The 16971-nt window shown below is 43.2% G+C and overlaps 1 protein-coding gene across 1 annotated transcript; it reads left to right on the forward strand.

The window, feature by feature from the left end:
* The first annotated feature begins 216 nt into the window (after positions 1–216).
* Positions 217–8792, forward strand: slc6a1a (solute carrier family 6 member 1a). Its single transcript, XM_070968086.1, has 15 exons — positions 217–564; positions 1631–2014; positions 2277–2408; positions 2599–2699; positions 2890–2999; positions 3146–3278; positions 3984–4118; positions 4217–4320; positions 4986–5110; positions 5276–5388; positions 6067–6198; positions 6418–6520; positions 6837–6937; positions 7101–7268; positions 7366–8792. The coding sequence occupies exons 2-15, from the start codon at positions 1783–1785 to the stop codon at positions 7813–7815; spliced, it is 2139 nt and encodes a 712-aa protein (XP_070824187.1). The 5' UTR covers positions 217–564; positions 1631–1782; the 3' UTR covers positions 7816–8792.
* The last annotated feature ends 8179 nt before the right edge of the window (positions 8793–16971 follow it).

Here is a 16971-nt window from a genome sequence, read left to right on the forward strand (position 1 = left end):
TTCAGTCACTTTGTGTGAATTATAAAACTTGCTTGCCTATCTGTGAAGGACGTGGCAAAAAAAAAAAAAAAAAAATGTGAATACCTCATTATTGGTGTTTCAAATGGGGGTTAAGAGTCAAACAAATTGAATTATTAAAAAACAAACAGGCTGCAAGTGCGATGTTAGTGCAGCCTATGGATGAGGATGAAGAGGAGGAGGGGGGGGCGACTTTGAGATGACATTGAGGCTGTGTAGATGGGAGTTGAGTCTCTGGTTGTTGATGTTAGACAGTCGCACAAGGCGAAGCGGCTGCTGCCCGTGTTGATTCAGCCTCCTCCTCCTCCTCCTCTTCCTCCTCTTCCTCCTCCTGGTCTTCAGCACTGCTCCCCGCTGGACAGCTCCTGCTTGGACACCTCTAACGCTGCACGGTCCCTTTAAGTCTTTTAATGGAAGTAAAATCTATTTATGTTGCAAGAAATATTGGGAGTTTACAACTTTATCCACGGGAGGAATCTACGGATACCTCGTTTCGAGATTCGTGGCAGGCAGCGTATCCTCGGCGGCACAGATCCCACATTCATTGTGAGTAAACTGGGTGCTGAATTCTCGCGTCTGCCTGTGCGTGTGTGTGCGTGTTTGAACCCTCAAACACAGTGTGGTTAGCGCGTGATTCGTGTTTTTTTTTTTTTTCTTTTCCTTTTGTCTTTGCAGCGACTGCGAGTGTGATTAAATTGTGAATGAGACTGTCAATATGTTGCTGGGGTCAATGTAACGGCTGCATGATGCGCTGTGCACCTACATGCTATAGGCAATTAAATGCAGAATTGATTGCTGTTTGCTAGTCAGCTGGATGGCGCAAGTGTGGAGACGCATTCTCGTGCGTTTATTAACGCGTTTGGTTCTTAATTAACCGGATAGACTGGGTTGGCTATTTGTGCAGCCTGATGCGTAAAGCTTTTACGCATTGGACATCCCTTTGTCTCCACTGTGCGTTTTGTGTTCCAGTTTGTTTGAGACCTCTCTGTGTCCCTGCTGCTTGTAATTCTGTACGTGGATAACTGTTAGGAGAATCTGCAGGTGGCAATTGGTGGACTTCATTATGCTTAATTCTCATAGGATATTTGCTATCGCTACGGTGCGTCCTGCGCTTGAAGTGCATGTTTTGGATCCTGCAATTTGTCTTAAAGTTTTCTTTTTTCCTTTGTGTTAGTCATATTCATATAAATCAATTTCTCGTTTTCTTTTCTCTTTTTTTTTTGGCTTATTTAATTGCACACTTTGTTTAGCCTATCGCGTGTGCTGATTTGGATTTGGCTGCTGTTAATTTACGCGCAATCTGTCGAGTGTGTTTTAGTTATGGGAGTCCAACAACAACATGACTTTGCCATCGATGGCTTTTGGTGTTTGTTGAGTCTGATATGAATGAAAATATTTGTCAGGCAGCCAAATGTTCACGGGATGCTCCAGTCTGCTTTTTGAACGCATATTTCAGTAAAACAGCGTGCATTTGAATTTAATTGATGTTGTTTTGTTGAACCTGCCGAGGAGTAAATGAATAATTCAAAGATTTGTCCATATTTGCTTCACAAGTAACCACATTTTCAGCGCCTCCTGAAAAACCGACCAAATGCTCTATTCACGATTCCAGGTTAACGGAGACTGACGAGCCGTGTGTGCACAGGCTTCATCTCCAGACATTTGGTCCAAAGGTTAGGTCTAAAAACCGCGAAGCTGCTGTCTACGTGGACTGGTGCTGAAGCCTCCCGTCCGACTGCCAGGACCTCTGCCAAATCCAGAGACATGGCGACGAACGGCACCAAAACGGATGGACAAGTCACAGAACTGAACGAGGTGGCCACTAATAATGACAAGCCCAAGTCACTGGACGTGAAACCCGAAAAGCAGAAAAAGGATTTGCCCGATAGAGAAACATGGGGGGGAAAATTTGATTTTCTCCTGTCGTGTGTGGGTTATGCAATTGGACTGGGGAACGTATGGAGATTTCCCTATCTCTGTGGAAAAAACGGTGGAGGTAAACAATATTTTCACAGCTAATTTAAGCAAACTGCACGGCCCATTCAGCTCCACGATGCACATAGTCGAGCTCGTCTAATTGACCGTGTCCATTACATGACCAGAATGAATATCACCCACATTTGCAACCCTAATTAATTGGCGTTGTGCTTTGGTTTTCAAGTAATGCGTCAGTGCAGTTTTAGCCAAAGATGGGTCCTTTTTTTTTCTTTTCTTTTTTTTTTTTAAATGTGTAACTTGATCTACTTTTGTTCATCCAGGAGCCTTCTTGATCCCCTATTTTTTGACCCTCATATTTGCTGGAGTCCCCTTGTTTCTACTGGAATGCTCCCTTGGTCAGTACACCTCAATTGGAGGGCTTGGTGTGTGGAAACTGGCTCCTATGTTTAAAGGTACACCTCACTCCAACTACATATTTCTGGACAGTTGTGTCTTGATAGCAGGCCTGTGTAACGTGAAAATATTTGTGGTGCTGGGTGCTTTCATAGAAATGATTTTGACTATCAGGATTTATGGAGGCCAGAAAATACACACATATAATGATAGTTTTACTACACTGCCTAATTCATTTCTGTATGATAGGTGTGGGCCTTGCAGCAGCTGTCCTGTCCTTCTGGCTTAACATTTACTACATTGTAATCATTGCTTGGGCCATTTACTACCTGTACAACTCCTTCACCACTGTAAGTATCACGCAGTGTACTCACGTGTTTCATAAAAAGCTGAAACCAGCGTAGGGTCAAGGTTGTTTTATCAGTTCAGGAGGAATTGTAGCCTGCGATACCTGTAAGAAATTTAAAATCCATAAATGTGTCAAGGACGAGAGGGGAAAAAAACACCGTAATTTTTATTTTATTTTTATTTTTTTTACAGGAACTTCCATGGAGCTCATGTAACAATCCATGGAACACAGAGAAATGTTATACAAACCACTCAATTGCAGATACCACCAATCTCACCAGTGCAGTGGTGGAGTTTTGGGAGTAAGATATTGACTGCCTTTTGCTTTCAACAGCAGAGCTTTAAAGTATCCTGCATGCATCCCCAAGATACATAAAAGACAGCCTCCCCTCCATGCTTATTTCTCTGTGTGTATAATAGTCTTGTTGTTACTCGCTCTGACTTACAGGCGCAACATGCATGAAATGACCGAAGGCTTGGAAAAACCAGGCCAGATTCGAGTGCCACTGGCAATTACATTGGCCATCGCCTGGGTCCTTGTGTACTTCTGTATCTGGAAAGGGGTTAGCTGGACAGGGAAGGTAAGATGTTTGCCAGATTTGGGTATCCATTCCTTTCATGCTATGCTGGGTACCAATAAGGAGTAGTGTGTGACAGCTATGCAGTATTTATCAGTGTAATATCACCTCATCAATCATTTAGATGACAGTCAGCATTGTCCAGATTTAGAATAGGAGAGGACACATCAAACACTCATGTTCACTAATCCTACTCTGCCTCATGGTGGCTCCTCTAATTCCAATTCTCCTGACACAGTGTCTACACTGAGTGTGGATTCATGATAGGAGGAGCAACAAACAGCCATACGCTACAATCTGGTTTTGTCCTCTCCCTTCACTTGGAGCAGTTTTCCCTCCCTTGTGGTGCCACATTTCGAAAGTCTAGTGCATCACGTGAGCGTGGCAAATAAAATTTGTTTTGGTCACAAAATACCCCATCCCCCTGCACATTTTGCCCACAAATTGCTTGCACAGTGTCACGAATGCACACAGACATTCAAAGTAAAGCTGCAGTGATTCCTTTGCTGAATATTTGGTCTCTTTATGTGTTTATTTCTTGTCCGGAAGAGACAGAAGAAAATAAATCTAGAAAGTCTTTACAACCTCCATGGTTTCTTGAATAGTGGGTGCATTCCAAATTTACTGTGTGCAATTTTCCGTATGCAGCATGAATTTACTTAAGAAGCATCGGTGTCTCCCTGCTGATAACCGTCTCACATTTTATAGGTCGTTTACTTCTCTGCCACATATCCCTACTTCATGCTGTTCATTCTCTTCATCCGTGGGGTGACTCTACCTGGAGCTAAAGAGGGAATTCTGTTCTATATCACCCCTGACTTTGAAAAACTCAAAGAATCAGAGGTAACGGCACATTATTGTGTGACTCAAACCTATGCACTGCACGGCTGAGTGAGCAGAGCTCGACCTCACGCAGCTAAATGTTTCTGTTCCTTTGTCAGGTATGGCTGGATGCAGCTACACAGATCTTTTTCTCTTATGGATTGGGATTGGGGTCACTTATAGCTCTGGGCAGCTATAACCCTTTCAATAACAATGTTTACAGGTAAGACCAGTGATAATTCATGAATAGAGGTAATCTACGAGACAGACACAGAATGCTGCTGAATGTAATATGTCAGAGAAAATTGTAATAGCTGAAAATGGCGTGATGAAATTGCTGCTATTTTGCTGTGTTATACGCCCATATTAAAGACATTATTCAAGGATGCTTGAAGAGCCCTTAAAGGGTCTTATTAATGCGAGTTGCTACACAATAACAGTCTGAGGAGAAGGATGTTTCTTGCTGTCGGTGTGTGCTGGAGTAAAAAAAAAAAAACAAAACTATGATTGCAAAGCCTGAGTGTTTTCTCCAGCAGCCCCATAGTTCTGGGTCACATAAACAATCAGTTACATAAAAACAGTTGCATTCATTTTGTGTCCTTGTTTCAAACGGATCCATCTTTCTACGTCTGCATCTGTACGAAAGATGGAAGGATTTTTAGCGTTTGTCATGAATTCTTCAATGAAATGAGTTCAAGTCTTTTATAAACAGTAAATAAATGCGTTTTCCCCCAAACATCTGTATGATCAAAAGGAATTAATAGCAGTGTCTCAGCTACTCTTTCAGATCTCAGTGTCTTCTGTTTTGAGGGAAGCGTAATACAGAAAAAGAAAACGAGTCAACTTCAATCTTTGACAACAGGCCTATTTTATATTTCCTCTCCCCAGAGACTCTGTCATTGTGTGCTGCATCAACTCATGTACCAGCATGTTTGCTGGCTTTGTAATCTTCTCTATTGTTGGCTTCATGGCACACGTGACAAAGAAAGACATTGCCGACGTAGCAGCTTCAGGTAACTACAGATTGCATATACGCCTTCTTCTGTAATAGTGCAAAAAAAAAGCTGCACTGTCATTGAGACTGACTGCTAAACATAGCTTTTGTCATCACTTCTATGTGAATATGTGCGGTATGAGAATAACCCTGATGAAATATGATTTTTCTATTTACTGCCCAGGTCCTGGCTTAGCTTTCCTGGCCTACCCAGAGGCTGTAACCCAGTTGCCTGTGTCTCCTCTCTGGGCCATTCTGTTCTTCTCCATGCTGCTCATGCTGGGGATAGACAGCCAGGTAAGGGGCTTGGAGATGATCTGCTCATGGGCTGACCTAAATATTTAAAATGCAGGTACATATCATGCAGCTCACCCCTGCTCTCTGCATGATAAGCATGCAATTTGCTTCTTGTGGACAGATATAGCTGAGCTTTGACATCAGCTGTCAAGTCTTTTTAATGCAACTTTATCACCTCTATGTGCCCGCAGGTTTCGCTGTCTGGGTTTCTTTCTTTCGCGTGTATTTGGGTTCAAATAAGGCCACAGCGACTAGAAAAAAATGTATACATGCAGCTATACACTGGTTATGACCACCAGCTCTTCAAAGTAAAAAAAAATAAATTAGAACTTGACTCTAAATGTCATAGCAATTGAGCTTTTGCATAACAGAGCTATTACAAAAATGGCCTCCAAGAAGTGGATGCTTGGTCATTCAGAAGATTACGTTAGTGTTTTTGTCCCATGGTTTGGTGCACACTGCAATTCTATGTCATTTCTCATCATCAGTCAGCCCAACTACAAAAATAAAACTTCTTTGCATTCAGCAAAACATTCCCAGTCCTCCACATGCCACAAAAAAAGATAAATGCACTGTCCGTATTAAAAATGCATTTGTGTCAGAGAAGACACAGCAGATGCAAATGATGCACAAATTCACACTTAAGCTTAATGCTGTTTCTACGATTCTGTCCTTCAGTTCTGCACCGTTGAAGGCTTCATCACCGCTCTGGTGGATGAGTTTCCCAGAACTCTTCGGGGCAGACGAGAGCTCTTCATCGCAGTCGTCTGTATGGTGTCCTATGTGATCGGACTTTCAAACATCACACAGGTACAGCGGGGCGGCAGTGGCACAAGATTAGACAAATGAGTAATAGCACTGAAAGATGTCATTAAAAGATTAAAAGTAAAATCCATGCATGTAGTGGGCGAGAGGCAATTTAAATTTTGATTGGTTCTCTTAATGGCATCAAATACAGTGCCAGAGTATATTATTCTGCATCTGCACAAGGAGTCTTTTAATAACACTTCTCATTTTTTCTGCAACCAGGGTGGACTCTATGTGTTCAAGCTGTTTGACTACTACTCTGCCAGTGGGATGTGTCTGCTGTTCTTGGTCTTCTTTGAGTGCATCTCTATATCCTGGTGCTACGGTGTGTATCATCAGTGTTTCATGCAGTATTTCAAAATGGAGCCAAATGATCGTCCGAAATGTGTATTTTTCCTCCCAGTTTAACAAATGAAGGTAGTGAAATATCACATGTGTGAAAGGTGGGAGTAAATCTGAAGGTTAGGAAACGACACACCTATCCAGAGATACTCGCGCAGCGTCAAACGCCGTTCAGCCTCAAGGTCATGAGCGCTCGTGTGTTCCGCCTCACCCTGCTCATCACCATGCATGGCAGACCAGCAGCAAATTGAAATAAATTGGATATGAATATTTTGATCATAGATTCATTTGTCTCGCAGGTGTGAACAAGTTCTACGACAACATCCAGGAAATGATTGGCTACAAGCCCTGTATATGGTGGAAGATGTGCTGGGTCGTGTTCACCCCTCTCATTGTCGCCGTGAGTGCTCCCAACTAATACAACAGTACATCTAAAGTCATGACATGAAAAATGAAACAATAAATAAAGTCAATATTATCTGCCTGCAGCCATGTCAGGCGGAGACAGCGCTGCCTGTAGTCAGTGGTGTCAGGATGCATAAAGCGTCTCATGTCTCCCACAGGGGGTGTTCTTGTTCAGCGCTGTACAAATGGTTCCCCTCAAAATGGGAGACTATGTGTTCCCAGGCTGGGGTCAGGGAGTGGGCTGGCTCATGGCGCTGTCCTCCATGGTTCTCATACCAGGATACATGATCTATATGTATCTGGGACTCAAGGGCACTTACAAAGAGGTAAGAAGGGAATTGCCTGTTGCGCCAGATGATGTGTTTCTGTCTGGAACCGACACTCCTTGTCTCATGAAATTCATTTGTGTTGTTTCTCTCGCAGCGACTTCGGATAATGCTTCAGCCTCCTGCGGTTGTCAGGCGACCTCAGGAGAATGGACCCGAGCAGCAGGCGGAAACCAACACCGCCAACCTCTCCAGCCCTGCCAATCCAGCCAATCCGGCTAGCCCTGCCAACCCAGCTCCGGCAAACCCTTCCAGCCCCACTAGTCCGGCTCCTGTCAACTCAACCAGCCCCGTGACCCCCGCTAACCCGGCCCCTCCGCCAGCAAATCCAGCCACCGCCGCTAGCCCGGTGAACCCGGCGACTAGTCCCACCCCCACCGTCACCACCACCACCACCACGACCACGGCCAGTCCGGCAAACCCCACCACCACAACTGTTAGCCCAACCAGCCCACCGCCCAACCCAGCGAGCCCAACGGAGCCCATTAACCCCCCGAACCCAACAAGCCCGACCTCTAACCTGACCAATGCCGAGGCCAACGTGTAGACAACAAAGAAACCCTCATGGAGCATGTACATGTAGACAAAAGAGAACATTACAAAGGACTTCCAAGATTTTAATTGATTCACCTACCTCCAGGGGCAATATGTGATCAAAACCGATTTTCAAACCATGTTTAATTTTTCTGCATTTGTAAAACCAAGCCAATGATGTCTTATTGTTGGTTTGCATTCTGAAAACAATATCAAAGACTGTTAGTGTTCGCAAATACAACCATAAATCTGAAGAAAAAAAATGTAAACATACTGTGTAATACTGTGAGAAAAGAAAAAAACATAGCGATCTAGATTAGAGATTTGTTTAATATCTTCATGAATCAAGTAAATACCGTGTGAATATAGTAGATGAAGTAGTGAACAAAATTGACATCATTGAAGAGTGCAAGGGATGGCGTCAATTTTATTGTGGATGTTTACTAAACCTCACACAGTTGTCTCTTTTCCAAACGTTGCACTCTGTGAGGTAAACTACAGGCCACAAGGCGAACGAGGAGCTCTGAGTAAGCACAATGCCAATAAGAAGTTCATGTTTAGGAGCTCTGGAGCAAACCAGTATTTGTTGCAAAAGATTTTGTGTGTGAGAGAGACTGTTATTTTTCCTTCCTTTTTTTTTCATTAAAAAAAAAAGGGAAAACTTTTATGTGATCGAAACATTTTTAGAATTATTTTTAGGATGTTTTATACTATATGTGTTGTGATGGAGGACCAAAATCAATAGGCAGACACAAGCAAAAACTATGCCATTTAGTGTTCGGTTGGCAAAGCACAGGGTACAAAGACGTACGTTAAAAAAAAAAAAAAAAAAAGAAGCACAGGGTTAGAAAAGTGATCCACGAACATCGACTATCCCTCAATGCTGACAGTCAATCCTGTTTACGTTTTGCATGCTTTCCTCAGGAACATCAGTGAAAAGTTTCTGAAATGTCTCCTGACAAACAAGAAAAAAAAAAAGAAGAAGAAGAACAGAGACGGCCTTAAGCCAATACACCAATTTCAGCTAAGCCATAGTCTGTTTACATGACTGGGCAGAACTACAAAATACAACTCTGTACGCTAGCACAACAACCTGGACCAACTCTGTGTTAAACTGCAGTCATGACTTTTTCTTTATGTGTAATGATCAATTATAGTTTGATCAATATGTATTCAGCAATACATATGTAGATGTATAAGTGCAGGCCAGTCAGCAAGTGGTCTGTTTCTCTTTTTGTTTATGTTGTCTTTGCTTTACTAGTGAAAAGCACAAAGCTTTAATTTCCCCAGACTTTTGCCATGGCGTGTTAGGACAATGTTAGTTTGCTTCTATGGCAGCTACTGTGAAAGGCATCTGGACGAACAGAACATGTTTACTTTGAAAAGCAAAACAACTGAGCGAAAATGTGAAATGGCTACAGTTCATGTCCTGTGAATTTTGTATAAAGTTACTCTACCACAGTTTTCTCTGGAACTTTGTTGTAAAACTGTACTGTGTAAAACATGTAACTGTGAATGTCTGTATTACATTGGAAGTTATTGTCTAAATGTTGAAAAAATGGAGTTGCTGTTTTCTGCAATAATATTTTGATCACAGAAGCTAAAGCACATATCTTACAGAAATATACGAAATGACGATGACAATGAAGATACTGACGATTATATTAAAAATAGAAACTATGTCTAGTAAAACAATATTGTTTTGTATATTTTTAACTGTCTCACTGCCTAATGTAAAACATAATATAAACATGATATGTATCTAAATGGTGTCACATGATAAAGCACGATTGTTATGTTATACAAACAGAAAAAGACTGAAAAAATAAAGAATTATAGAAAATATAAATACAATACAAGCCTGGCATATGTCCCTTATAGCATGTGTGTTTAAAGCAGCAGCCCCGTGCTTTTCGACACTGTTATCAGGAAATTAGGTCAACCCGACTATCCTATCAAAAGATGTATGCTGCTGCTGAACCCTCCTGTAGTAATTGGCTACTGTTCCCTCTCTTGCAGATAATCCCTCTTGTTGTCTGTGGAGTATTTCTAGTCAATAGATATAGAGAAATGTGAGACCAATGAAAAATACAAGCAGGGATTAAGTGGGGAAAAAAAAGCACAAAGTGTTGTGTGGAAGGATTCGTGTTTTTGTTTAGTTAGAATGAGGCCAGGTGGGACGTGGAAAATTACACGAAACCGCTCTTCAGTAGTTCTGGGCGAAGATGGCATCCAGCTTAACGCTACCAAGGGGGTAAAAAAAAAGAAGTAAATATTATTGTAAAAAAAAAAAGAAAGAAAGAAAAACATCAAAAGAGAATAAGAGAAAAGCGTCTGAAGCCTTTCCTTGTGGTTTATTGAGTGTCAGAAACACAAGCTGATAGAGAGGCCTCGGCAAGAAAAACATCACCACAGAACAGCTCTTGCCCCGGGGCCTGGCGTGCCCACCCGCCCCATCTCCCCAGCCTCTTATGGCTCTGTGTGTGTGTGTGTGTGTGTGTGTGTGTGCGCGCGCGCTTGCATCCTCTCCCCCCACCTCCTCCAGTTGCTGCTTCCATTAGGTTCCAGTGTGATAAAAGAGACGGCACCAGCTGACACCACCACAATGACTCACCATGGATAAAAGAATGAGATGTCCCCTGTAGTAGCTCGTGGCGAACTGTGTGTCTGTGTGTGTGTTTGTGTGCGGCGTGTGTGTGTGTGTGTGTGTGTGTGTGTGTGTGAGTGAGAGAGAGAGAGAGAGAGAGGTTAGGGACAGAGTGCTATGTGTCTGAGTGGACTGGGGTTTGAATAATGCCCCTAATGGCGGCCCGTATAAACTAGCCCCTGATGGATGACTTGCTGGCCTCCTTTATTCCCAGTGGTGTAATTTAGCATCATTACCTATGAAAACCAGTCACCACCGAGACAACCCAAACTGATGTCTTACATCCACGAGAGCCATAGATCATCATTTTCGGCAGGGGAGGACAGGAGGGGGAAGCTCTTGATTAGTTGGGAGCAATCTAGCAGAACGCAATTAGTCTTCAGTTAGGGCCAGTTTTCAGCAGCCTCAGCAGTGACGGATTGAACTTCAAAATAATTTTAATATCTATACTTTTACAAAGAAAAAATTTACCTTTTTCGGAGGACATACAAGTATTTGACCCGTTCCTGAACTTCCTCTTTCTTCCCCCCTCGACCAACACTTGCTGACATCCCAGTTTTCTGTAAGCCATCGATATGTGGAGGGATATCAGCTGTGCTGCTCGCTCCAGATGTTCTCATCACAGTCACCAAAAATAGTGCCTCCTCACGCAATTTTTTAAAGCTGTGACGACAGAAGCTGGTGGCCAGTTGAGTACAGGTTCCCTTCACCTGCCAATGTTTGGTCAGTCCATCAACCTTTTTCCTAAAACTGACCCTCCAGCATCATCTGACGGGTCAGATTTCAGTGTAACAGCTGTTCCCATCATGACCCCCCGACAGAATCTTATTGCTTTTTATTATTCTATTTTCATTTTGTCAGAGGGCGCCCTCTTATTTCGCCATAACGAGCAACTAAAGGGAACGCCTCCCAAAGTCTGGGCAGTGTCATTTCCTGTCTCCTAATGTGGATGATGGGAAGCCTGTAAGTGGCTCTGTAACTGTGATGAAGGGGTGTATAAATAAACCTGACCATAAGCTGACACTGTGCGTTAGGCGTGTATATGTATCAGTGCACACATGAATTGATATAGATGGCATTAATTAATGGGATGCTTTTTTTTTTTTTTTTTTCTGCCATGCAAACTCTCTGGGCTCATCAGCTCCATTTTGTGGCCAGGATCTGAGCAAGGGGACATTGTTTGGTGTTTAGCATTTCTTGGCACTCTCTGTCGCGAGCCTATTTTTAAAGTTAAAAAGTGCTCGCAGTGTGGCCGCGAGAGAGGACACTGAAGAAGCAAACTGGTGATCCATGATGCTTTTATGAAAGGATGACAGAACGCTACAGCTTATAAACTCACACAGGCTGCAATGATTAATCCTCACAGCCCACTTAGAGCAAGAAAAACTAATTCTGCTGTGAAGATGAAAAGGCTGATAATTATGTTTATACTTTCTCTGTTTTTAACCCCAGCGCCAAAGGATTTTATTAATCGTGACGCCCTATTGGGTTTATGTTGTTGTGGGTCACCGAACCTGCATATTTTTGATGTGGATTTTGTGTGATCACTTGTGACATTTTTCCTCTGATGCGTTCGGTTTGCCCCAGACTTGTGTCTGAGGTAAACTCACCCGAGAATTCAAAGCAAATACATTAATGAATAACTAATCTTTGCAGATGCATGAATCTACATATCAATGTAATCAGAGGGTGTTGTGTGCATGGCTATTTCCAGCAGAGGGGCTGAGAGGATGTCAAGCATGCAAAGCCTCTCTGCATATATGCTAATTGGGCTCCATTTTCCAATCTGAATATGAACCTTGCTGAAATGAACTTGTTTACCGGTTCACTTTTAAGGGACCCGAGTGTCTTTTTGCGCATGCACACAAGCTGCACTGCTGCTTACATATCGAGCACGCGTTTGTGCTGTGCAGCTGGGTGAGATCTGAGATTAATGGGAGCACGCTGGGACATGAGAAATTGTGGATTCCCGATGATTTTGCGGTTTGAGAACGTGTTCTCGTGACACAGCAAATATTGCAATAATTTCTGGCAGCGGAGCTCGGAGGCAAGCATTTCTGCACAGATGCAAATATCAGATTCTGAAGCATATGCCAAAGAGGTTACCCTGTCACAAATCATAAGGGCTTATCACACTCGCTGCAAGAATATCTCTGGGTTTGAATAAACAAATCCCCCTCTTCTGGAAATTATACAGACCCCTCAATTTACATTACGTTGCCCTCCCCCCACCGTGCCTCTTTTGGCAGCTTAAACCTACAGTATCATATGGAGAAGCCTGTACCTGTCTGTCCCATCTGGTCTCAAATGTAAATATTTTTCTGTCTGAATTTCCCCTCTGTATTTCTGCTCAGTGTTCCCTGCTTAGTGTGAACGGGGACGGCATATTTGATCAAGGAATATTGCAAAAAAGCAAAATGAATCTCTGTAACTGAGAATGAATTTAAAGTCACAATAAAAGGGACAATTTTAGCTAATCAGGAGAGTGTCCCCTGCTACTTTCAGTTTGCTGTAGCGCTTCTTGTCTTTTGTCACAGCTTATAACATCTCCCCAATGTGCCAGAGGCTTATGGGGGAGTCATTGTAGATTACTGCCTGGGTCAAACACTGAATGCAAATCAGGCCGAGGAACAGGCGAAGTGAAACACTGAAAAAAGAATCAGAGTGAAGGAAATATCGAGAGAAGAAACAAGCACATTTGTTCTTATTCTACACATTTGTCATATGCTCTAAATATCAAATGTGTAAGATATTATCTGAACCGCTCTAATATCAATCGACTTCAGCGATGGCTAATTTACAGGACAGAATAGCTCATGCCAAACATAAGCCAAGGGGGGATATTCCACATGGTGAGCAAGACATGTTGCTCAGCCTGGATGTCACGCACAGTGGGTGCTCTGGATGATCTTGTGCCCTGATGTGAAGCTAGTGGGAGGAAGGGCTAGCTCTCCAGTGAAGCTCCTCTAATGGCTTCCTCCTGGATTCCCTGCCCAAAGGGTTTCAGGCCCTGTGCTCGACCCTGGGCCTCTTTAGGCTGTGGGACTTTGATAATAGCTGACAAATGAAAAACTCTGCTGACATCAAATGGAGTTATTTGTTTCCCTGCTTTTACACAGAAATGACAACAGAAGAAATGCACTCTGCGTTCCACTGAATTTCATTATTCTGCAGCTAATCTCCTGGAACTTAACCCACCCTGACTGGCAGCACCTTCAACCACCTGTGTGTGTGTGTGTGTGTGTGTGTGTGTGTGTGTGTGTGTGTGTGTGTGTGTGTGTGTGTGTGTGTGTACACAGTACGTTCATGCGTACAGTTGCGTTTGCACACGCACATGCATGCGTGTATGTGTGCATGGATTTACTGTATGTGAATGTGCACAAATGCTCTCGCTAAGTGTAAAGACAGGACCAGGCAGCTGCTCCAGGCGCAGCTTTAGTAAAGACCTGCATTCTAAATAAGTTCTGTCAGATTACGCCAGCGCACGCTTAACACTTCACTCCTCGGGATGTTGGCTGAGTCTCCTCAGTTTATTTCAGCTGGGAACCAAAAGCGAGGTGGAAGGTGAGGAACAGGTGATTAAGAAAGTTCATGACCCCGAACGTTCAAGTAAACGTTGCATCGCTGATTTTTTTTCTTTTATTCTGACATGAGGCAAATTATGTGAATGTATTGTAGGTAAGAATAACAGTATATTTGTCTATGCTTTTGTGTGTGCAGACAAAGGTTGATTTGATTATTTTTGGCACATCGTTATATGGAAATGTAACCAGGTGACCTTCACACATGCTTTGCATGCATTATCCCCACTGTTGCATGACATTTTCACTCGTGTAGTTATGCCCTTGACTGCACATTATGACTGTGCAGAATAAGACACAGATATTAAAGCAACCTATATGCATAAACACCCACCTCCCTCAGAAACGCGCTGAAAATTGAGACAAATACAAGAGACACGTACAGTGCTATGCTGTGGGAGACATTCTGAAGGCATGTTAGGATGCAGTTTACTCTTTCTGACACGTAGAAAACACACGGGAAACTTTTATAGAAGCACTGTCGTATGCAAACAAGCTCATTCATTCGCTGTCTGTCTCACTCGCTTCCTTAAACAACACACACACACTCAGGCACACATGATGATTAAGAGGTCTGAGGGCCTTCAGGCCACACTTGGACTTGGGACTGCAGTGAATCATAGCTATGATGTGGTGCATGCTTTCTATTCTGATCTGTCAGAGAGGTTTGGGAGCTGTGCTCAGTGATGAGTGAGTCGGACCAGGCAGGGCCACAGCGGCCTGCCCAGTCTGTCCTCCCTCCTCCTCAGGCACCTCCACTCCGCTCTCTCCCTCCCCTGAGCTAAACAGTGACAGGTAAGATGCCCCGAGAGCAGCCTGCACACCGCAGGGCAGAGAGACACAGCAGGGGTCAATGAGGTCAAGACGGAACCAAACAGTGAAGCCTACAGACTGCAATCACTGGCGTTAGCTCACTAAGACACGCATGAACGACAGATCCGCCTTCTATCCAGCAGCACGTGAGACACATGTTGACATTTGTCAACAAAAAGATTTTAAAAAATGCTTTTTTCAGAGCAGCTGCATCATATAGTTTGAAAATTAAAAATCCATGAAAATAACGCTTTCATTCATGTAAATAATTGTGCCGATGTGATTTATTTTTTTCAATTTTGTCCAACTTCCTCTATGAAAGACGAAGGACTTTACACTCAGTTTGAGATTCAGTGTGAGAACACATATTTACTCAGTGTACATGTATACAATCTTCTCAACTGCAATTATGAAAAAGCCCTTTTAGATGCAGCAACTAATGTGTTGACAAACAAGCTGTTTAGCTGCACTAAAATCTGAAACTTTCACTGCAAAGTGAAAACCTGCATGTCTGAACATAAGCTCCTGCACCTTATTAAAAGCTTTATTCATGCCGTGTGCTCCAGACTTCCTCGCTCTAATGTCTGATTGTCTGTCAAAGCAGTGGGTCTTAGCTGTAAGTCAGCGGATGCTTGGAGATCTCCCAACTGTTCCCCACATATCATTTGTAATATGTGGATAGGACATAATATCCCAGATTCACATGACAGCCAAAGTGAAAGACACGACAATTACAGTAATTCACTGACTGATAAGTCAAACAACGCCTGACTTGGATAAGCATGACAGCTTTTTAGTTGCATGTTAAACCTCAAACATTCCTGATGTTCACAGTTATTTGCTGACTGTACATCATTTACCGCTTGTTTCCTCACAGAGGAACCTCTATCTCTGCAGTTCTCTCCCAAATCGTGGCTAATCCTCATTGCAACCTTTTACTTAGCCCCCTAATAACTACCTGTGTTTAATCTAAAATGAAGGAGTTTTGTTTTTTAATACCCAAATCGCACCAAAGTCAAAGGCACTGGAAGTAGGAATAAGACAGTAAATGTCACAAAATCTAACCATATTAAAAAAAGCATTTGATGAATAAAAGGTTATATTAATGCTAAAATACCCTGAAATAACCAAGTTAATCAACGGCTGCCCTTTTTATCTTATTTTTCCATCATGTTCCTCTAAAGGCTGAATCAAAGAGGGAATTCAACACGATATTCTTTAAATAAGACCCTAGTTGTGAGCTTGGAACCATCGAGTGGGTCTGACAATATGAGTGGAGGCAAAGCATTGTGTTGGAGTGAAGTTCCTGTGGTCTGTCAAACACATCCTCTGGCAGGGCCTAATGTGGTGTGTGACACGTCACACCCTATCACTCTGCCTTACAGATGACCAGCCGCTTACGTATGCCGCGTGCACCACTGGATCCAAAATCAGACACTGTCAGGTGTGATAACAGTTTGAGCGCCAAACCCACTCTGAAGCCTTGCCCTCTTCCATTCCCCCACAACTCATTTGATGCTGCAGCCGCACGGCTCACGATCTGCTATGCACTACTGCAAGCATGTGCTGTGCCCTAAAGACGCTTTTATTCCTGGTTCACCTGCACATTCCCCCGAGGCTGAGGGCCAGAGATAACCCCGCCGCTCCGCTCCCTCAGACCAGTGAACCACTCTCCATCACTGGGGGGGTTTAGGGAGATAACGACTGCTGCTGATCCCAGCTCTTTGGAGGGAATCAAGCACTCCTGCCTCAGCTGAGGTTCACTGTGGGGATATCTAGACACTCAGAGACAATGGTGCATGTTATACCTACATGCACCAAATACAACGTCATCCCACTGGATTATTGCTCACCAGTGTACAACAGCTAAAGTTTTGTCCCTGCTTCAGAGGATACATTCTCTAAAAATTGCACACTAAAGGCTCAGCTCTTTTTCTGTTCTTTATTTTGTCATTTGTGCCCCTCAGTCCCAAAATGCACTGCCTACATTTGGCATTGGAGGTAAATGTTCCCCCAGCACACACTCATTATTTCAATCCTCACAAGGCTGCGGACAGGCCCGGCCACTCTGACAGCATTTGATGCTCTCTTGCTCTTTCTCTTTGTCTGTGTCACCATTTCTTCCACT

The sequence above is a fragment of the Chaetodon trifascialis genome, chromosome 8 (genome assembly GCF_039877785.1).
Source record: "Chaetodon trifascialis isolate fChaTrf1 chromosome 8, fChaTrf1.hap1, whole genome shotgun sequence".
Taxonomy (NCBI): domain Eukaryota; kingdom Metazoa; phylum Chordata; class Actinopteri; order Chaetodontiformes; family Chaetodontidae; genus Chaetodon; species Chaetodon trifascialis.